Here is a 23,259-nt window from a genome sequence, read left to right as displayed (position 1 = left end):
AGTTTTTGTGTGACATATTCAATTTTCATATCCAGCATAAAATTACAGCTGGAAACCCATATGCCCACAAGTTCAGGGAAAGCTTAAAGGAAACCAGTTGAAAAGAATTAGGTCAATAAGAGAGGGAAGAAAAACAGTGAAAAGGGCAAGGTAGGTGAAAGGAGAAAAAGAGCATTTAATTCCACTGCTGTGGATTTTTTTCTCCATAGGTCCTCTAACAGTCAAAGTTCAGCAATTGTGATGTGCTGTATTATAACATTAGCCTCCTTCCAAACACATCCTGGCACTGCCAGCTGACACCACAGCACAACGTTGGAGGGCAGGGACTTCAAATGTCTTTCATGAAGAGGGTGATGTGCTTATTACAGATTCTATACACTTCGTAATTTTTTGTAAACATTAGGTTTGTTAGACTACTACCAGAATAATCATTCTTCTAATGAGGAGCCTTGAGTGAGAGGAGTTAAGAGGTTCTTGCTCCATGGACACTACTTGGTCTTTTAACAGCTAGAGGAGATGAAAAAGATGGCACTTGGCACAGTTCAATAATTTCACTGTTTTCTTTCTTTTGGAGTTCACACTAACACCCTACTGCTCTTCAGGGAATTTTTTTCCAGGTCAATTCCAACATAACACTTCAACATCAGCAGAATTAGCATTGTATGTCTCTCACCCTCCCTTTCCCAGTGACCTTGGACACCTTATGATAGAATCTGCAAAATCTATAGAAGGGGGACTACACTGAGAACTGTGGTCCCCAGGGTTTTAAAGAAAGTTTCCCTGAATATAAACGGATTCATACTTCAGATTAATAACCAAGGAGAATGAATGATGAATGGATGTGTTATGACTGTTGCAATCGAGAAAATGAAGCATAACTAAAAAAAAAAATTGAAATCAGGTTAACTCTGTGGCTACCATTGTGGTAGCAGCAATGGGAAGCACAGCCTCCTGCCAGATAAAATATCTCTGAAGGGAAAAGCATCACTCAAACTTTATACAGCTCCATTCATCCTGCCTGTCTTTGAGGGGGCTGAGCAGCTGACCCACCATTTGACCTACTGAATTGCAATTGGAAATATATATCTCTGCTTCGTTTTCTGTAGGGATATCTGTTCAGGGTCTCATATTCAGCCCTAAATCTGAAGAGAGTCAGGATACACATTCTGCATTTGAATATCTTGGGTATTGCACACAAACAGAATAAATTTGTATCTAAATGGAGATAAATCTGATTATGTATAGCTTAGACCTCACTCTCACTGCTTGCCACATGGGTGCAGAAAGGATTGTAAAATTGCTACTGTAAAAAAACCCCAGGACTCCATTGAATCCTATTGAATCTCTCTCAGTATATGTATTTACTCCACACAGGTATGAATGACTACAAAAGCAAGAGGCAACAATAACTGGGTAATCAGTTCAGTTGTTACTATCATCTGCAAATACTATTCCCACTGCAGTTCTTGCTTTCCTCAGTACATGCACTTGCACATACAGAGCTGATAGAAACATGGCAGAGAAAACCTTTCTTTACTGGAATCAATCTTGTTTCAGAGCAGGCTCACAAGGCAAACCTCCTGCTTCTAGCACATATCAATGACACAAACTGCCATGTTTCACAGGTTCATCAATACACAGTAGAGATCTTTCAGCTTTATGTCTAAGGCAATCACAGAATCACAGAACATCTCAAGTTGGACGGGACCCATCACGGTCATAAAGTCCAATTCTCTGCTCCTCACAGGATTACCTGAAACTAAACCATATGACCAAGAATGTCATCCAGATGTTCCTTGAACTCTGACATCTCTCATCTCTCTGTTTCACAGCCCTGGTATGGGTTTTGTGTGAACTAATATTTTTATTTTCTTCCAGGCCTGTGCAGAACCCAGTGAATCCCCACTGCTCCCATTCCAATCTAATGCCAGCTGTTTTCACACAGCCTGGCTGTCAGCCAGCCCCTGGATGGGCTCTGCTGTGCTTTGGATCAACAGAGGTCATGGAGTGAAGTCCTGGGGAACACAAGCACACATTTCAATATACGCTTAACAATAGAGCTCCAAGACAATTGAACGAACATTGCTATTTCCACGTTCCTCAAGACCATAAAGGTGAGTTGGCCTCAGTATAAATTCTGGGGTTCTAACTGGAAAGGTGTAAGTTTAAGCTTTCCAAAATTTAGGGAGTTATTCTGAACCTGTGATTCTGTTGGTACTAAAATTCCTCTGTTCTTCTCTTGAACTACACAGGCAAGATTCTTTAAGTCTCTGATGACTACAACACTTTTAAATAATGCTCTTTCTCTTGCTTCTCCTTTTCTGATTTAATATTTTTAGACTCAAAACGTCTTTCCCAAGGATGCAGAGTGAACAATGGAAACATCATTCAATCCAGCTTGCATACAAAGATTGACTTTGTACCACTGACACTGTAACAGGTTGATGTCACTAAAATTAATAAATTCCATCCAACAGTTGGACCCTAGCCACGGAGAAGGGTTATGAAAATGAATGATATAGCAGATGTCATATATCAGGGTAGGGAGAGTCATTGTTTTCCACTCTACACAATGCCCATGATAACATATTTTGCAAAGGACATCAGACTATCAGGAGGTTTTCAATGCATGAGAAAACTGGACAACATGGTCAAAACTGGCAACCTACCTATGTCTCTGAGTTTATAAGAACTGTGTTTCTAAGCATATTCTCTCTCTTCATAAATACTATCAACCCACTTCTCACACACACTTAGAAAGCCAAGCACTGACTTAATTATATAAATACAGAATCCACCAGTTTTCTTTCCTTGATTATCTGGTGGTAGGAACACAAGGATAAAGTGGGATAAAACTTAGCCTTAAAAATTACATTAGACTCTATCCTTATGCATAAAAAAAGCAAAAGCACAACTACCTCCTGGGAAATTACTATCATAATATACCCTTTCAAAAATACAATTGAAATGGGCATAGAAGTTTTTTTCTACAGCTGGATTTTTCAGACTAGAATAGTATATAAACCCACTCAATATTCTCAGGTTTGCTTTTTAAAGTATGGACTCATTCCATACTACTACATCTGAGCCATTTCAAATACACAGATTGTTGTGCTTGGCCATTTTGTGTAAGCTATTTACAAGTAAGACAATTATAAATATCAAATTATGGCCAGAAGAACAAGTAAGTCATCTGAGTTGCACACAAACACTATTTTATATACCAAGTTCCTGAGCATATCTGTGTTCCTAAAGTCACAAACTGCAGGATTAGAGGAAAGATGCCTGGTGTTTCTTACTGTACAAGGAAGTCAAGTGTCATCTGAAGGAACTGCTTAAGCTGCACTGATGAGAGAAATCAAACTATTTTAGGCTTAACCATCAGAAGGCTAAAATGCTCAAGCAGTAAAAATTCTGTGGAGTTTTGTTTCTTTGTGTTTTTTTTAAACTGGGAAAAAATGTTCATACTTGATGATCCTAAATGTCTTCCACCTCTTTGCAATGAAATCACCCAAAGATATAAATAAACTATTCTAAATAAAGTTCAGACTGACTGCAGCATTAGATATGTCTATTAATGTATGTGACTGTCAGCCAAAATAAATTAACCTCCAATAGAAGTCATTTTCATAAAATTAATTATTCCAATGTCAGCTAAAAGAGTCAGGTGCACTCTCTCTGCTCCTTCACCTAGACTTCTCGATGAACTTCCCAAACAGGCTGCAGCTAGAAAAACTTCAGAATAGTTCTATATTTGAAGGTTTTATTTTATTGCTTTTCCTAGGCTGTGAGCTTGGTTGTTAATTTTTTTTTAAGTAAACCAAAGGATCTAACAAGAAAAAGAAAGGATTACTGAGCAATTGATATATAGTACAACAAAAATATAAGGGGAAACTCAATGACAGAATGAACATTAAGCCTCATGGACTAGAAAAGGGACTGAGATACTGGCAGGTACCCATAACTCACCTCAGGGATTTAGCTTTTGCCATTCTTCTGAAAATTTGCCCAAATTTAGCTGCTGTAAATCTGAAAAATGGAGCTTGTATAGCTCAGTGGAGACTTGGATTTTAGCTGCCAGTGCCTGCAAGATTCAACCCACACCGGGAACAGAGTAGTGCAGTAGGAAGGGACCTACAACAATTCTCCAGTCCAAGTGACATGCTGAGCACATCCCAGCCAAACCTTCCCAGTGCAGCCACAGCCCTTGGCTGCTGGGAACTGTTTCCAACTTTAGGCACAGATGTTTCTCAGAGCCTGGGTGGGAATTCCTGCAGACCAAGTTACTGTGCAGTCCAGGCAGACTCTGAGCATGTATGGTATTAATAAAATAAAGAAGAATGTGCTGACAATTTGGGTTCATCTAAATCAGTGTTACAAACATATTTTCATTGTAATTATGAACTCCATGCAGAGGTTCATAACTTTAATTTTTTGCCAGGGTGACAATGTTGTTTCTTTGCTGCAGTACTCTTAAGCAGCCTGAAGAACTCCTCTGTTGGCACTCTTAAGTTTCCCTGAATGGCACTGAATTGCTGACAGACCATTCAGTCTCTCAACTCTGCCTCCAGTCCTCAAAGATCAACTTAAGCCCAAATATACTAATGCAATTTTCTAGCTTGATATTTTTTGGGTTTGGAATAGCTATTACATTTTCTTGACATAATCATATACCTCTGTTTGTGTATTTTAAAAGATGCTAATATGTATTCTCAAAACTGTTTTCTTCCAGGCTTAGTACTTTGTGTAACAAAAACTGTTTAATTAACATAATGAGGGTTTGTAAGGGATAGCTGAGAGCTGGTTATGAAGAGGTTTGTCCTCACAGCAATCTGTATATAAGAACACACATTAAACATATGGGTAGAGAAAAACCATAATGCCCTAGGCAAGGCTTTGCTGTGGAATAAAGATCCATCTCCTTCTGCACAGAAACACAATAGTTTCCTAACATCACGACATTCCAAGAGAGAATTGGAGCATATACTATTCAATTTTACAAAACTGTTGAATTGTGCACTTGAGACAGTCAAAATGGACAGCAAGATAGACAGATTTTTTATTCCAGCAAAATTATTTTGTGTTGATATTCTGTGTCTATGATGCATCCAAATCGCTGCCCTGGGGCAAGACCCCAGTGCAATCAAGCTGTCAGGTTTAACATATATATTCTATGAAAACAACTTTAGTAAACAAATTAAAGATCATGGCTACTTGCAAAGAAAGTTATTCGCTCTTTTACTGGCAGTTCAGGCATTTTTTTATCTCTAAAATAGCAGGTTGCCATCAGATATTTGGAGCATTAGTTTCATCTCATCACCAGCAGGATAAACAAAATAATGCTCCCCAACCTTTAAATCCTTCTCCTGTCTATGTCTTAACAAATTCAAGACATATCAACTACTTGTACTGTCAGCATGGTAGATGGAGTATGAGTGCTGTCAATTTGTTGGAATAAACAACTCTTTGCACACAGATCCCAGAATGCAGCTTCAGGTTTACCTGAAGTGAATAAAAAAAAATTTGGTGAAATGAAAATCTAACTCAGCAAAGTGTAAATTGCAGGTCACAAAAATAGTATTTTCTTATTGTAGAGCATTAACATACTCCTAAATCCTTTGCATCCTAAAGGATTAAAGTTATTTTAAAGAAATAGTCCCTCAACCTCTTACGGTGCTGGATTCTGCTATTGTTCTGCCTAAGCTGATACAACTCAGCTGGAAATAAAATGTAACTTACAACAAGAATATTTTCATTTCTTGGTTGCTATAATTTTCCAACAAAAAATATACAGCTCTACTGTATTTCTCTGGGCACTCAAAGGAAAACGAAGACATGAATTGTAAGTGGGATGTAAGAATTTCCCATTACTAGGTGTTTGGGTTTTGCTGGTTTTATAGATGGAAAAATACAGACAATGAATAGCAGTAAAGTTTTGTTTTCTGGGACAAAACACGGAGCCAGCTTCCCAAAGCATTTGCCTTTCTCAGAGAAATGAGGAAACCGGAGCAATAGCAGCCACATCCTGTAGGTTCAATGGACAGCAATGGTGCAGAGTCCTCAGTCATTTGGATGTTGTTATGGGAACTACAAAATCAGAGATCCAACAATTGCAGGCATCAGTAAAAAGCACCATTTTTCTCCAAATTCATTTTCGTTGGTCACTCTTCTCAACACTAAAAATCAATAGGTACTCAATATAGAAGCTGCATCCATTCCTTTCCATGGGATGCAACCCATGGCTTGTATTTGATAACAGACAAATCTAAAACCTTATTTCCTCCTTTGTGTGACACTGTAAAAACATTTAATTCTAGGCTTGGACACAGTTTTCTAAATAACCTGCATTTGTTTTATCTTGTTCTGAAATTAGAACAGTCTATGTCAAAATGACAGTCTAGCAATTAAGGCATTACTCAATATAAATAGGATTACAAGGATCAGATCTTTAGTATGTCCATTTGAGGCATGAATTTGCATGAAATGGAATAAAAGAAGCAAGAGTTCAACCAAACTGCCGAAGACATACTTAACTTTAAATGCATTCTTAAATACTATGTAGCATTTAGACCACAAAAATATAACCAAGTCTTATTCTGCAGCAATATCCAGTTTACAAATTAGTGCCCTATAAAATCAATTTACAGTAAGAGGCAGTCATAGTAAAACACAGGCAATATAGACTTTAATTAAAGCAAGACTCTAATGATGTCATCAGTAAACCACAGTTTGTGCTTTGTAAATAGCAATTACTCCAGAACTGCAGAATTATTAACTTAATCCTATTTATCTGCTCCTTGGTATAAAGTTTTCTTGTTTAAGCTGTGAGTTACAGTCCATCATGACTTTAAACAGCATAAGCATAATAGGGAGATCTAAATTCAATCATAAATAGAAACCAGTTTCTACTTCAGCCACATTGGAAATATCGAGTAACTGATTTCACAGGGATGAATTGTAGAACAATTCAAAACACACAGAGTAGCAGAATTCTTATTAATTGCTGTTACCCTTAAACCAGTATTGATTCCAAATGCTTACATACATTGGAACACATCTATGCATGAAAACTTCCTGATGTTCTGTGTATGTGTGAACATGTGTACAAACTTCACACTTTGTTAATTTTGTGTCTAATTAATGCACAACTTGCAAACCCATATCTTATAATTAAAGTTCTTTGTCATTAGAGACACACTGCTAAGACACTTCACAAATATGTCCAATTTCATCTGCAAAGAGTGACAGACTATAAGCAGCACATTAAGCAATTTGAAAATCATTTGGGAAAAAAATCAAAACTTAATTACAGAGTTCAAATTATTGAAATTGCTCATGCCAGTGTAAAAAAAAAAACCCACAGCAAACCCTCAAAATTCTCCAACAGAAACTATTGACCACTCGTGTAAAGCTAATCTAAGAAATACAATTTGTCTTGAGGCTTTTCTTAAGAAAGCGATAATTTAAAACTGTGCTGGTCCCCAATAAGTAAGGCTCCAAGACAGTTTTGATCCATTGATGAATCCTTCCTAATATGTTCCCTGAGGTACAGTTTTCCTAAATCTATTAGACATTTACAGTCTTTCAGGATGTGCTGCCTGAGCTGCTCTATCACACTGTATTAACTTGACAAGGTAATGCAGTGCTATCTTTTATTTCCATGGAAAGAACTCAGGTTTGACCTTGGAACCACTAACAACAGTTTATTACCCCTAACCTTACTAGAGGGACATTCTGACATATTCCTGCAAATTATTACCCCAGACATATGGTACACATTACATACAGGGAGGAAGTTATATAGGGGGGTTACACAGGGCAAGATCCCAAATCTACTAAAAATCACAGTATTATTTCTACCTAATACCCAGTTCTCCAAGGAAAGGCAAAACAAAACAAAAGCAGTCCATGATGCTCTAGTAATTTATAAAACACAGTTACCACAACAAACCAACAATTCCCATTTGTTGCTTAGTGGCATCTCTAGGCTATCAGCATGGAACCATGGTACGGACTCCTCTTGGAATCATAATGGATCTTGAACCCCAGATACAATTATTCCTCTTCCAGTAAACACACTTACATGCTTGTGGGGATAAAAGGAATGTCCAGGCCCCTCTCCCCTGCTGTGCAGTGGCCTCTGGAAGAGCACCCTGAGTATTACTGTGCTGATAAAAGGATCCCAGCCACACTGAGCACAGTTGTAAACGCTCCCATGCAACAGATTTTGTGAGTTTATGCATCACAGCAAGCTTCCAGGAAAGAGTTATTTGTGCATTAATCTTCATCTTAATAACCCCTTTGCTCCAAATAAATTAGCTATACTTAGCTGTGTCATAAGACGTTATACTGCAATGTGCTGGAAGGAAAGCTGCTCTTCCATTTTTCTTTTTCAGAATTACTCTCAGCTGCAGTGTTTATCAGGGAGCCAATGCAAAGTGTGACTGTTCAGCACAGGGGCACAAGTGAAACCAGGGTTCTTTTTCACCCTTTTGATATTTTTCTAGAGACAAATTTATGGATATTACTTAAAAATATACCTTAAAGTAACTAAACCCAGAATAATTCAAAACACTTTGTAACAGAAAAATTCTGAGGTATTTCAAGCAGCAATTTAAGATGTATTGTTCTTTCTTTGTTCAGAGGCTTTGTAATCATTATTTTACAGCATTTTAGGATGCTTTAAAATGAATTTTTGCCTAAATAATGAACGCTAAGTGACTGTAAGCCCCTGGGACTTGTTAGAGATCAAGCAATAACAGCAAGCAAGGCACAATGTCTCCAACCAGCACACCAAGCTCTGCTCCAGGTGACATCCACTGAAACTAGAAGTGTCTGCTTAAATTAAATCCTGCAGAGATATTAATCTGCTGCAAGTTAAGCATTTATATATTACTGCTGTAATATATAGGATTTGCCCCTTGCCTGGAGTACATGTACTAAGTCCTTGCAGTATTAAGGCTTTATTTTGGATTTATATCATTATGACAAAAGGCAGAATTAGTCCCAGTATTATTTAGCACACATATATATAGTGAAAGGAGAAAGGTCACAGCTATGAAAGCTTTGCTTGATCTACTAGAACTCCCTGAGACTTCAAATACACATAACAGGACTCAGACTCCATCCAGGTATCCAATTGATTAAAGCTACTAATTTTGTAAAAAATTAATTACAACTGAATGAAAGAACTCTCTGAACATATGGTTTTGAGATTTGCCAACATCCAAGGCCAATTTATTTCTTGTTCATCTATGTATGTAAGATGTCTGAGACAACGTGTAAATCTCCTTTTGAAAACCTGGAGTAAAGAATTGAGAAAGAAAAACCAAGATGTGACATTGTTCAATGAATGTCACAAAGCAAAGTTTCTCTTGTCATACAAAAGAAGTATGGAGACTCCAAACTCACTTTTTTTGCCATGCATTTTACAAATAAATGTGATTGGAAACTTTTTTTAAGGATTTAATTGCAAATATGCTTTCTTGCTGGCTTTGTTCTTGTCATCAAAGCAACTAACATATTTTATTGTTGACAAGTCTTTCAGCATTTGGAACACTTTCTGCTGTTTTTGTTTTCTCTCTCACACATTAGAGAAATTCTTCAACTGCTGCTATGATCAACAAAGATTGCTGGATTCAGGTAAAACCAAGAACAATCAACCAACAATCAACTGTCTGCTCCCTGAAACTACTGAAGAGACTTCCATGGATAAGGTCAGAATTTTGCTCCAGCTCATGAGGCAGCTGTTTCTCTCAGGTTTGATGAAGTGATGTTTATATTGCAAATTCCCAATAATTTTTAAAGCTAAATCCTCTACACAAACATATTTTTTTTTAAGTTGGAATGTTAACACAACTAATATTTCTATTGAAAAGCAATATTGAACATTAAGAAAAATATAATCGGGAATAGCAAAAAGTCTATTTACAGAGTATTTTCTAAATAAGCAACATTTTCTACAGACAGAGAGGCCATTGCATGTCTAGGTAAAGTATATGAAGACCAGTTACCAACTAGAATGGTCTGAGTGGATGGATCAGGAAACCTAAGCTGCTGAACACTGGCAATAAATAAAACTAGTTGAACTCAATGGTGATTATTTCATTTCAGATGTTAAAAATCTCTTAAATTCCAAACTCCAGCACACTAGAGTTCATATTACTCAAGAATTATGACATCCACAAAGGGATTTATCATTCTTCAGTTTATGTTCTCTAATTTCACACTTTCAGTTGCTTTAGCTGAGCTTTTTCAAGTGTCACCATAGAGATGAAAATTCTCTGTTGACAACCTCTACTCTTATTTGTGGTCTGAAATAATTTAGCATCACTTTTCAACTGTGGACTTTTTTTACATCCCAAAGCATGCTTTTCCTGACAAATGAACAATTTCTCAGAATGCCATTCTTCAGGAAGGATCCTAAATAACATCAGGCCTAAAAATAGATCTGACAAAGTTCCCCCCCACACACACTCCTTCCACACTCCTTTCAACCCAATGATTATTTTCTGAAGTTTGTTTCAGTTTATCAGTCCAATCTAAAGGGCTGAACATCAGATAACCCACTTGTTTTTAAAACCATAATCAGGCAAGACATTATGGCCAAACCAAGAACATTAAATGAAGCAATGGGAGATTATCTGTCAAGGCTGTGATGTCATCCACAGCACCATCATTCCTGTTCAATATCTGTTTTCCATAAAAAACAGATTAATCAGCACTGGTTTTTAATTTTGCTTCTACTGATTCCATCTTAAGCAGTCTGTTGAGTGCATGAGAACTGATCTTCAATTAACATGTCTGGGATTACTTGTGGTGTCATTAACTTTAAAATATTTACACAACATTGGGTTTTCCTTCCAGTCTTCTGGAAACTTTATTGCTAAAGAGATACTGACAGTTCACAGAACTTGTTTGGCAGTTGTTTTAAGAATCCATGGTATATCCAGGCATTATATAATATAAAGTAATATTTTATTATTTAAAAACTATACATTTGAAGGCATTTTGCATTCATCTTCGTGACTCTTTTAAAGTATTAATTTTGACTAGCAAAGAAAGATATTGCTATTTCTCTACACCTCCCCTCAGTTCTTTTAACCATCTTTATTTTTATTTAGGCTTTTAAGGTTATAAATTTCATAACTGAGTTCAGCTGTGTGTGAATGAATCCAAGTTGCAATTCAATGTTGAAGTTTCATTCATATCTACCTAATTTTTGCCCTTGTGAGGGGGCTTGAAAGGCTCCTCTATAAGTCTGTCAGGAAAAGCAAAGATAAACATTCTCAGCAAAACAAAGTATCTCTTATTCTCATCCTACACGATCTGGAATCCACGACAGTTCTGGGGAGGGGAGGGCAAATGATAACAACACATGACTTCCTTTGGATTTTTTCACCTTACCAGTAAAAACCAGAAGTAGTGACACCAAAATGTGTAGGGCTGCAGCAGTTGAACAAACATGCTGGAGCAGAATTAAGTTCGATCTCTAGGGAGATCCAGACTGAGCTGAGCTTTACTTCACTTCACTGTTAAGGCAACAGGAGTCCTGTTCTGATCCCCGAGTGCTTCACAGAGCAAGTCACCTCACTCTGGAGGTTGTACCTTTTCCTCTTGGACCTGTGAGAGCCCTGGGGAGCTGCTCCCAAAGGGAGGTCACATCAGAGTCATCTTGGAATACTTAAAACCTGAAGATACACATACAAAATATGGAATGAGATCAGATTTAAATACTAATTGAAGATTTACAGATTTTTTAACAGTATATTTGTTAAAAGAGCAAAGAGGCTGCAGCGTTGTTGTATTGCAAATGCCACTCAGTTTAAAGTCCATAGTTTTCCTAATTTCACTAAACTCATTACTAAACCAAAAATCTCCAATCTCTTGCTGTACTAAAACTCTGTATTAGTAGGATCATATGTATATATAAGCCAGCTACAAGAGTCAGATCATACTACAGCTCACTAACAATTATTTTAAAAGTGTATTTATATTCATCCCATATAAGCATAGTGTAATTTTTTCCATTCCTGTGAATTATTTACACCAGAAGTGTTGATTCACGAAGCTGGGGTTTCATCAAACTTGACCTATGCGAAATGCATGCACCTGATGGAGTTCTCTGAACTATTGATTCTGCTGCATCCATCTGTCTCACACTCACTGTGTTCTGAGTACTCTCTGAAGAATAATGCTGGCATCTGTTTTAAGTATAAGCTTTCTAAATTACTGCATAGATGCATTACAGAGTAGTTAAGAAAAATCAATGGTTTCTATGTAAATAACCACAAAGCTTTCCTACTTCCTTTAAAACATAAATTTCTTCAATAAAGATTGTTTTATTTTATTTTTACTCCAATATTTCTCCTTTACATCAGCTATGCTGTCAAAGCTACCCTGATATTCTGCTGCTGTTTAAATTTATCACGGGTGTGAACTCCTTTGTTGTGGGTGTTTTCTTCCAAGGAATATGCATTTCATATTGTCTGTATTACTGAAAAGTAACAGTGAAAAGTGAGATTTGGATTCAAGACCTTAGCACAGATTTAAATACATTTTCATCCCTTTCCTAAAAATGGTGCAAGGGTGTCACCCAAGTGGATCACTTAGAAAATATTTCAGATTAGCCTTTTAAAATAACATTTAATTGCTATGGAAATTAAGATAAAATGTCTGTAATTAGTATGCAGTCTTCCCTTCTGAGCACAGAGCAGCAATAATAACCTTGAGCTAAAGCTGTAAGAATGGTGAAATGTACTGTCCGTGCCCAAGCCTGGATTTCTACAAAATTAATTTCTGTTAGCAGAATCATGATAAGAGACCTACGGAAAGGAAAGCTCTCCAGTGCTAATCTGAACTCTTGTCCTATCTTGAACAGATTCAAAGATATATTATAATTGCTTTTGATCATCTTAAAAAAAAAGAAAAGAAAAGAATAAAAAAGAAAAAAAACTTGTAAGAAAAGGAAGAATTACAGAACTGAGAAGAAGCAGTCTAGAAAAAGCTGTTAAGCACTGAGTAGATGCCAGTACAGTCAGTCAAGAGAAGGGCTGAGCTGATGTACACAAACATGGAGCCAAGGAGAACAGTGGTGACAAATAAATTATTTTGGCCGTTAAATATAAGAACCTGCTGGTCAGAATCTCTGCACAGATATCTGGCAAAAAATATTTTGGAGCAACATTAATTTTATGCCAAAATAGCAGTACTTGTAAAAACCATCTGGCACAGTGGCTCCGTCACATTAACCCTCTCACTTTATCTCCCTGAATCAACAGTCTGGTCCATTTTTTATTTTTGTAAACCAGAGTTACAGGATCTAAAATTGACATCTCAACTTCAGTCATCAATAAATCTGGAAAATTCTTGGCTACACAAGTTTGGGAGCAAAGGATTAATAAAGCCAAAACGTCCTTAAAAGATAAGCCATGGTCTCATTATGGCAGAAAAGTATCTGCTGACATCCCCATAGTGGCAGATTCCTCTGGGTTTGAATCCTAATTTGAAATACTAGTCATCAATATATATTCATGTCCTATGGAGAAAAAAATCATCTATAGCTAAGGCGGCCAATCACTGCAAATAGCTTCTCTTTATTCTTTAAAACTCACTTTGCCGTTTCATGACCTGTTTATTTTTGTATGATGGACAAATTGCAGACTGGCAGCAGCAACATGGCTGAGATGTTCAGTTTTCTCCCCTTTAGTGAGAGGGACTGCTCAAGCCCTTGTGGTAATTGTTTCCATCCTCCTTCTTGTTATCTCTTTGTCACACTGGCATCTTGCTTTTAAAGCTTTTCCATTTGAGTCATGTCAATCAAGTCAGAAAAATGCAGGGTTGTAATAATGAACTAACTCGTCACATCTAGCACTTTGCATTTCTCAGTTACAGGATCTCAGGAATACGCTATTTTTTGGAATATGATCTCCACTTAACACAGTTCTTCAGTGTAATGGAAGAATCCCACCACAAAGTGTTCAATGGATGTCTTTACTTACTTAGATGTTTATACTGCATCTGAAAATAACCCATACCCTTGATTAAAACAGTTTTCTGCACTGTTCAGAGACTGCAAGAAAGTAATTTAGGTCTTTGTAATATTTTTGTGAATAAGGACACGGAAGACAATAACAGTTCGCTAATGACTAAACTAGCACCGTCTCTGGGAGAAACCACGGGCACATTACAGCATCTTAATCAGGAAATTCAGAAAATTGTCATCAACAGAAATCACAATGGATCTCACATGGGGTACAAGGACTTCAGCTAAGGATTTTGTGGAGTTTTTTGTTTGTTGGGTTTTTCATATAAGAGTTATTGAAAAATGGAAAACAGCATGGAATCTAATCTTATTTCAAAGTGTTTAACATTTTATGTCCTGCCTGAGACATGTCCTGCAGAAGCAGTACTTTCTTCTGTTGTGAATGGGCTTTGGTTTAGTTCCAGGAAAAAAAAAAAAGGATGGGGGGGGAAAAAAGACTGCAACTAATACCACACTTCCTACAGTCTGATGTATTCTCTGGAAGTCTTCTGCCTAGTGTGATCAAGCATAAGCTGATGCATTAATGCATTTCACTGGTAATATTCAGCTGCTATTCAGTAGATTTCTTTTGTACTTATGGTTTCAGATTCTGCTTCATTTATTTTTTCCTGATCAACTAGAAAGTTGAGGAAGTCCCCAAGATGGCACTCCTCAGTACAAAGGTTAAGTTCAACTGAAACATTCAGTCTTTGTCTGAAGTCTGCCCCAGTATTTACGGGCAATTTCAGACAGTTCTCAAAGTGCTCAGGTCACTCGTGCCTGGGGCATCATCAGAACCATGAAAGGGCGATCCCGGCAACCCATGGCCGGGTAGCCAGACCCGCTGGTGTTTGAAGGCACAGACTTCTTAAGAGAAGATCTCTCTCTCCATTCTAGCCCAACGTGTCTGGAGTAGAATCATTAGAGACCCTGTAGACTTCCTCTGGGAGGCTCTGAGAATGTTTTCAAACGTCTACATTTTCAAAAAAGCAGAACCTGTTGTCTTGATCCTTTATGTTACTTCGCTAACTCTCTACTCCATAAAACACAGCAGGGCAACATGGCTGGGTCATTGTGAATTTCTTCTGATGGCTAAATGAGAAAGCCTATCGTTACCTTGGGATAATACAGGAGGTGGGATAATTCAGAAGGCACGTTAGCTCCTTGTCCTGACGGCGCACACATTGCTTCCATCAGCTTAACTGTATCTGAGCATGAATACAGCCGTGCTACAGCTCTAGCAGGATCCTTCTCAGGCTCATAAAAGCCATGAAACATTTCAATATATTCATTCTGCCCTCAACTTCTACAGCTGTGCCTTAGAACTGCACCTCGCCTGTTCCCACACTCCAGAGCACAATCATATTAAGCAGCAAGCGAAGGAATTTAACTCTGAATTTGCTCGCATTTCTGAATTTAAAATCAGACGTAAGAGGTACATAAATCTAATTCTAATTTCTTTTATGTAAATTCAAACCACATGGAGAAAACAAAAATTTGTCATTCTGTTTGTTTGGGGGCTTTATAAACTGACACCATATTAAGTTATTTAAGGCCAGTAAAACTTAATGGGAGTTATTCTTGCTCTTGCAATACCATTTGCTGCAGGAGATACTTCCAGAAGTGTGGTGAAGTCATTGCCTAATGTCTCCCCTGAGACTTCCAGCATATAATGGGATACATTTTTCCTTCTCTTCCAATGTTTTTATTGACGTAGAAGCATATTTACTTGATAAAAGCAGAGCAGCTGGCTAGTGTCCCTTGGGAATATACCCTTGCCAGGGAAGATTTTAGCCCCCTCCCAAAAGTTCATTGAATTCAGGTTGATTTAATATGCTGAAAAACCTCCCCATTTGAAAGAAAGTTACTTTCTACTTGCAAAGTCATTGTTTTGTAAAGCACTGTCCCTCTTGGGAGAAAAGGAAAGGCAATATAAAAACCCTCTGGGACTATCATGTGGTAGTCAATAAAATTGCTTGTCCTGAGCTTTGCACTTTAAGCTTTTGAGTGAAGGAAAATGGAAGTCTAGGAACAACCCATGGAACTGTTTTCAGGGTACCAACAAGATCCATACCTTCCATCCAAGGAATTAAAAGCAGTAATTGTTCTACATTACTTATGATGAAGACCTTTCAAGAATATCAACTCTTATTTTGCCTTTTACAGTGTTCATATAGCTCTCCATTTAATTTTCAAAGATTTTGGTAAAGACTTCTGCTTTGCCAGTTAAATTTTCCAGGTGCAGTAAGTCATCATCAAAGAAGGTGTGCTGTCAAGAAACACCACATAAAAATCACTTATTATTATTTTTTTTAATAGAAGAGAATGCAGCATAATTATTTGGCTTACAGACTAAAACAGCCAAACAAACCATTGCAATCACCTGGCTAAAAACCATCATGTTTGGCACAATCTAGATCCCAGCTGGGTACCCATCAATGACTGCAAGAACCAGAGACTGCATGAGGAGATACAGCAGATCCCAACAACCTGCTGAAGTGCTCAAAACCAAACAAACCAACCAAAAAATCGAACAAAACCCCCCAAAAATAAATAAAACCTTAAAAAAATATAAAATTATTTGCATATGAGAACGCTCCATCTGTAGGACTTTAGCTAATTCCAAATGCTAAAGACTCAATAAACTGTACCCCAGAAGATATAAAAGAAGAAGATTAGAAGATTGTAAAAAAACCCCAAAACATTGGTGAGATTTTCCTGTGGAAGTAGTTCTGTGATTTCACTTTTTTGGCTGGAAGGCTGCCTTTCCTTAAATAGCCTGTCTTGAGTAGTGGAACCTTTTCTTCCTTTCTCTTTGTCTCATTATCCCACCGCATTTACGCCTCATTTCAAAACACAACCGTCATTGATAAAAAAGACTTTAAGCCTTCTTTTTCCCACCTTTAAATAAAACTAACTACACTGCTTCTTTTGTTCCTGTGTTTACTTTTAAAATTCTTGAAAACTCATCCCGTCCTTTTTTTTTGTCTTTATGACCATAAGATTTCTTGTTTCTGCTTTTTCAGGTGGAAGAGCTGGTCTACCAATATTTCTGCTATATGTTTAACTGTTACATGCATGCAGGAGAGAGGAGTAGTAAAAAGTTTTCACTAATCTAGACAACAAAATTTCAGATTTTTTGTTCAGGTATGAACACTATTAAGTACGTTTATTGTAACCAAGGTAAACACCAACCATTAATATTGTCCTCTTAGAAGTGCTCATTGTTAAAAACAAAAGAACAAATTGCAAACATTTCACCCAAAATGTCAGGTATGAAAGACATCATATTTAAATAAGAAATCAAGGCCTGAGTGACGAAAATAGGTTACTTTCCTATGTTTATGTTTGTAGGTTACTTTCCTTGTTTATTCTTGTAGGTTACTTTCCGACGCTTATGTTTGCATGCTGAACAGATTTAAAGGGCTACAAGGAAAACACGTCAGTTTCAAAGTGAAACAAACTTCCACTGAAATTGAGCAACGTCACAGAAATGAGCATTTCTCCTTTGTAGCACCTCGGTTCCAACAGTCTGACAGTGACTGTTTCAGCAGACTTTTCACAATTCTCTCATAACCACTGCAAACTGCCTCCCTTAGAACTTATAAAGAAACACTGAGGACTTTCTTAGATATCAAACTGAATTTGAAATCTTAAACTGAAATTTCCGTGAACAGCCCTACACTCCTTTGTTAACAGTTCTTAAAAAAAAAAAACAAACACAAAACAAAACTGCCCAACACACAATGAAATATATTTTCCATTTCCAGTTAAGGCAAATCAGTCCCACCCAAAATTACTGGTTAAATAAAAGGATTTTTTAAAGGTTCAGTAAAATAACTACTATTAATGGTGCAATGGGAGTTACAAACAGATTGTTACTTCCTTGAGGTCAGTTCTGAACACAATCTGGGTTCAGTTTGCATTGTTCTCAGAACGGACGTATTGCAGGGAAAATCATAAGCACTGAGTCCTGATATGTGTAGATAATTATTAATGTGGTCTACGCACAAAAAAAGGAAAGTGTGACGTGACAAGCACAACAGAATCGCTATTTTCACTCTATTTACCACAAGGAAGAGGCGGCTGGTGAATACAGCTCATATCTCACACCAGGGAAAGGTGCCACAATAAGGACGATTTGAGTACAGCAACTTCTTGAAGACAGGAACAAGCTGGCACACAGAGGGATAAAGGGTGGGCAGACAAGAGATGTCATAAAACTTAATAACCTGTTGGGTACTGGAAGAAGCAGGGACTGGCGTAGGAGGGAATCTGGCAGACAGATGTACCTGGGAGATACAAAGGGAGGGTCAGGAGGAAAAGCTGCCCTGCAGCTCTGGATGCTGATGGATGGAATGGCTTGGGCAGGGAGGCGGCTGAGGGGCAGGTGCTGGCACAGGAGACACTGCCACGGAACCAGGGAAAGTGCTCCCCTGTGCTGGGGTGCAAACTGTGAAGCTGCTTTACCTTCTTGTATGCTCTAAAATAACAAAGGCTTGACAAAAAGGTGCTTTCTTGGGTAACACACATGTCAGACACCCATCACACCGGCTGTTAATAAAAGCGGAAAATGACCTTGCGTTCGATGTGATAATACACAGTGTTTGCAGCACGGCTCTGCCATCACACACGGCCTCTCAAAAAGGCAGCAAGAGCAGGAGCCAACCTCCAGCTTTGGCTCTGCCAACCTGCAGCCCTCGCTCCCCTCACGGGGCACAACCGCACCGCGCTCAGGCAGGCGGCAGCACCGCGCAGCCCAGCGCGCAGGGACGGGGTTAACTCGCACCTCGGGGCTCCCTTGGCTCTGTCACCACATTCCTGCTCCTCGCCCTCCGGCGCACGGGAAGCGCGGCCGCCGCGGGGCGCGCCCGGCATGAGGCGGCGGCGGCGGCGTGCGGATGGGGATGAGGATGGGGACGGGGATGAGGACGGGAACAAACGACGGGGACCGCGGGCCGCGTCCCCTCAGGCCGGCGCGCGCGGCGGGGCTTGGAGGGGGGCAGAGCGGGGCGCGAGGCTCAGCCCCGCTCGCGCCTTTGCGCGTGGCCCCGTGCGCGCGCGCGCGCGCTGCCCGCCCCGCTCTGCCGCCCAATGAGCGCCCCGGCCGGAGGGAGCGCAGGTCCCGCCGTGAGGGGATGGGGATGGCGCTGCTTGTGTGCCCCCCTCCCGCGGCTGCGGAACCTGCGCTGAAATAACCCCCCCCAGCCCCGCACCGCCCAGTCCCGGCAGTGGCACACGCGTACAGATACACACGCGTACAGATAAACACACACGCGCACACATCCCCTCAGCCCCGCGCAGGATGCGCCCCCCCCCAGCCCTTCCCAGCCCAGACACGGCCCCGCTCGCGAGGTGTAGGTCAGGGGAAGGTGGGCTGAGGCGCTGTGGGCGGGAGAGCCGTGCGGGGAGCCGGGAGGTGAGCCAGCAGCGCCGCTGCCGGTTCGGAGGGAGCTGAGGGGAGCCGGGACGCGGGGCGGGGACGCCGAGGTGGGCGCGGGGGGATGGCGGGGGGCGCGGGCAGGGTCGCGCCGCGCCGCCGCCTGAGGCGGTGAGAAAAGTTGAGGCGGCTTTCGGGGGCGGGGGCGAGCTGCCGGGGTTCCTGTTTGATCAACTTCGCGCTTAGGTGCTTTGTTTTTAACTCGCCTTTATCCTCGGTGCACTTCTTTTATAACTACTCCTATTCTTTCCTTTCTTTTAACAAGGCGGGGGGGGGAGGGAATCTCCCACGAAAGTTTTCCCTTCACGGAAGGCGGGACTGAAACAATACCCCGATGCTTTGTTCAAATATAAAACCTCCAGCGCTCGCTTTCCCTTTCCCTTTCCCTTTTTTTTTTTTTTTTTTTTTTTTGGTTGGGTTTTATTGCCGCCGCTGCCGCTGTTGTGATCGCGCTTTCCCCCTTGTGTTTACAGCGCCTGTGAGGGAGAGACGCTCGGAGGAAGGACCGGGATCCCTGGGCTGCATCAGCGCGGAGAGCAGGAGCCCGGCTCAGCCGAGCCGGGAGGATTTCACCTTGTTGCTGTTTGTTTCGGGAGATTTTCGCTCCCCCCACCCCGGACACTGTCCAGCTGAGGGTTTGCTTCCTTGCTGCGTCCACAACCGGCCAGAGAAAAAGCGCTTTCTCTGTTAGAGGTGATTTTTGTCGTGGTCTCCCTGCAAGGAAGGGATCGGCACCAGCCTTCGAGGAGGGAGACAGGATCAACTGAGGTTTTCCCTACGTGAGGAGTTCAAGTGACACCGGCACCGGCCTGTGGCTGACTGACTGCACAGCGAGCTGGAATCACAGCCGGAGCTGCTCGATTTACCTGCTCGAGGACCCTTCAAACCCTCTATTGACGGTAGAGATTTGTATTCCAAGGAAAATCGGATTAATATAAACTATGCAGAGCTTTGCGGGGATATCGGGAGACTACTCTGTCTGCATGGCTAATCTTGAAATTGTCTGAAATAAATCCTTAGCGCAAGGAATAACGAGATACTTTCAATTAGTTTTTTTTTTCCTTGTCGCTTTTTCCCCCTCCCCTTCTGCAAGAATTTAACACTTCCATCGGAGGATTTTTACAGGAGAATGGGACACATGCTGGAGAACTCCCCACACTCCACAAAAATGACGGGGGTAACAGTTTCCATCACTGTTGCGGTATAAAAGGTTCTCTTTGGATTGTCTGCTGGTGGCTGCTAAGATGGATCAGTTTCTCCCTGTTCCTGTTTGCGATGTGCTGAAGGATCCGGATTTACTGAAATACTGACGCCCATGAACTTACTCCCTCTCTGCTGAAGGCATCGGATGTGACAGTGCGGAGAAAACATGTGTTTCACATTTCTGACTGGTTGTTTTGGTGCAATCAATACCTCCACAAGAAACATTGACTTAGGTGGCGACTGTCATAGCGGGAGGCACACGGAGCGCTGCTCCCGGCTTGCAGGCGGAGCGAGCACAAATCAAAGAGCCCGCCGATCCTGGCAAGTGGGGGCTTCGCTTCCCCCCAAAGCGCGGGGCACAGGCTCCCGACCCTCCTCAGAGAGCCCGGCCCGCGGGTGCGGAATGAGCGATGACCAGAGCGCTGTCAGGAGTGGCAGCCAGTCGGATCGGATGGGCACCAGTGAGGCAATACCGGTTGAAAGAAAGGTGGATCGCGAAATTATTGCCCGAAGGAATAGCAGGCGAGGCGGAATGATGATAAAGTTAAACTTCTGTTTCATCTTCTGTCGGGGATGGTGGGCGTTTCTGTTGCTTCAGCTCCACATGTTGCAAGCACTGGCACAAGGTAGGGCTAGAGACATTTTTGTTTATACAAATGCTGCATCTGCCTTATGAGAGGAAGGGAATCTTGCTCGGGTACAGAGAAACCCTTTTACTTTTATCCTTATCAGACATAAACTGCAGAATTCGCACTGAGCTGATTCATGTAGCAGTCGTTTCTTATACACAATCGTTTCTTTATGGAGCAGGGATTTGCAAACATGTTTCTCTCCCTTTCTAGTCCTATCCTTACCCTATCCCAACCTCCCACTGAGAATCACAATCCCTATCAGCACCAAACCTGCTTTTAAAATTTACTTAAATGCATCCGTGCTGTTCTTTCAGGCAGCAAAAGAGTTAACTGCTGGTTTTGTGTGTGTGTGTCTCTGTCTGTGTGTGTGTGTGTGTTTAAAACCACTGTGCTCTGAGATAAGTTATTAGGAGAAGGGGAGTCATAAATCCTCCGACTAGAACTAAACCAGGCATGTAAAAGGAATTCTTTAAACATATGAGCACTATTCTATGTGAGCCTCGGTCTCAGCATTGTTCATTTCTTTTGGATTGCCAAGTAACATTTACCCGAGACAAAAACTGCAATTGATTCGTATCTGAGCATTTCCACATCAGAGATCCTTGCAGTCAAATGAGTCACTTGTAAACGAAGGGTCAGAGTCGACCAATAGACTTTAAATACCAAGTGTCAGTCACTTTGCATGTAAATTCCCTTCTCAAAAAATTGCCAAACGTAGCCTAATTCTTAATAATCCTTTGACAGAGTAAACAATAAATGGCAGGCAGGAGCATTACAGTTGGCTGCGCCAAATAACACGCTGAACAAACGCAGCTTTCACTTTCTTTGCTGGGTTGAGTTTTATTGCTGTGTGCATTGTCTGGCTGAAGTGGGGTGTGCTGGACAATGCAGAACTGTATCGTGTGGGACCAGGAGTTAGTTATTAAAGCGGAAGTTAATACTCCATGAAGGGGAATAGTCTTTGTGTTTTAGCTCTTTGTTTTCAAGTATTTCACGGGGGAACAACGGTGCATTCAGTTGTAAGAAGTGGATGGGGCTCGTGTGTTGAGGAAGAGGAGTTGGAAGCCAAGTCTGCTGTAGTTTGTCTGCTCTGACTTTACTGCTGCATCCTCGGAAAGTTTGGAGCCGCAGGATACAGAAGAGATTTAATCCAGTGTTTTATATGGACTCCACCCTCATAAACCTTTCTCAGTGCTTTGTTTATGCTGTCACTGCTATTCCCAAATTACTTTTGCTGAGGCCTGCAAGCCCTAACAGGGTATTGTTATCCTGAAACAAGCCATACCTGACATAATTATCTCTGCAAATTAAAATTCACGTCACTTTTTTGCTGTTTTTCTTTTGGTAGTTGTTGTTGATAGGTGCCAATATGATGCTTCATGTTGGCAGATAAATGCAGATAATTCTTGCTGCTTACACTAAAAAAAAAATCATAAAAGGTAGTTTTAGGTACCAGGGATTCAGGAATCATTTTAGGTGCCAGTTTTTCTATGGTTAGTAGTAAACTAGTCAACTTACTGGATTAAAAGTGAATGAAAACTTTTGTTTAGCCCATAGTAGAGCATAATTTTTTAATCGCTTATTTCAGATTACTCAGCATTTGCAGTAGTGTCAATTTCAGGTGCTGTATATCTCAGGGAGTTATGTAGTGTATACAAACTATCCCCCAAAAGGTCCTTACACCAAGTTAGTTTTAAGTAACTAAGAGTATTTAAGGCAAGCAGGGGACAGGAAGAGAATAGGATATATTATTTCTGAAAAATATTGGGGCAGATAAAGCTATGAAGTGTAGAAGACATGAAACATTGACAGATAAAACAATTATGTAATGCAGAAACAAAATACATTGTAATTTTTATATAATGCTGAAGATTATAGTTAGTCTTCTTAAGAATTATTTGACACATAAACCAGTGTAGAGGTCTTGATGTAGAGGGCTTTATTGGAATTTCACAAAATTT

The 23,259-nt window shown here is 40.2% G+C and overlaps 1 protein-coding gene across 5 annotated transcripts in view; it reads left to right on the top strand.

Moving 5' to 3' along the window:
• Window positions 1-18,980: 18,980 nt before the first annotated feature.
• Window positions 18,981-23,259, top strand: part of SDK1 (sidekick cell adhesion molecule 1) — a 385,608-nt gene continuing 381,329 nt past the window's right edge. For 2 of the 5 annotated variants that reach the window (XM_039732210.1, XM_039732206.1), the window contains exons 1-2: window positions 19,542-19,649; window positions 19,937-21,292. In XM_039732210.1, the coding sequence (XP_039588144.1) occupies window positions 20,833-21,292 (460 nt within the window). In that variant the 5' untranslated portion in view covers window positions 19,542-19,649; window positions 19,937-20,832. The other 3 variants (XM_039732208.1, XM_039732207.1, XM_039732209.1) reach the window with 3 other exon arrangements.

This window comes from Passer montanus, unplaced genomic scaffold, assembly GCF_014805655.1.
Source record: "Passer montanus isolate IOZ18808 unplaced genomic scaffold, ASM1480565v1 scaffold8, whole genome shotgun sequence".
NCBI lineage: Eukaryota > Metazoa > Chordata > Aves > Passeriformes > Passeridae > Passer > Passer montanus.
The sequence above is the reverse complement of the archived record's forward strand: the minus strand, read 5'-3'. Positions and strand labels throughout refer to the sequence as shown.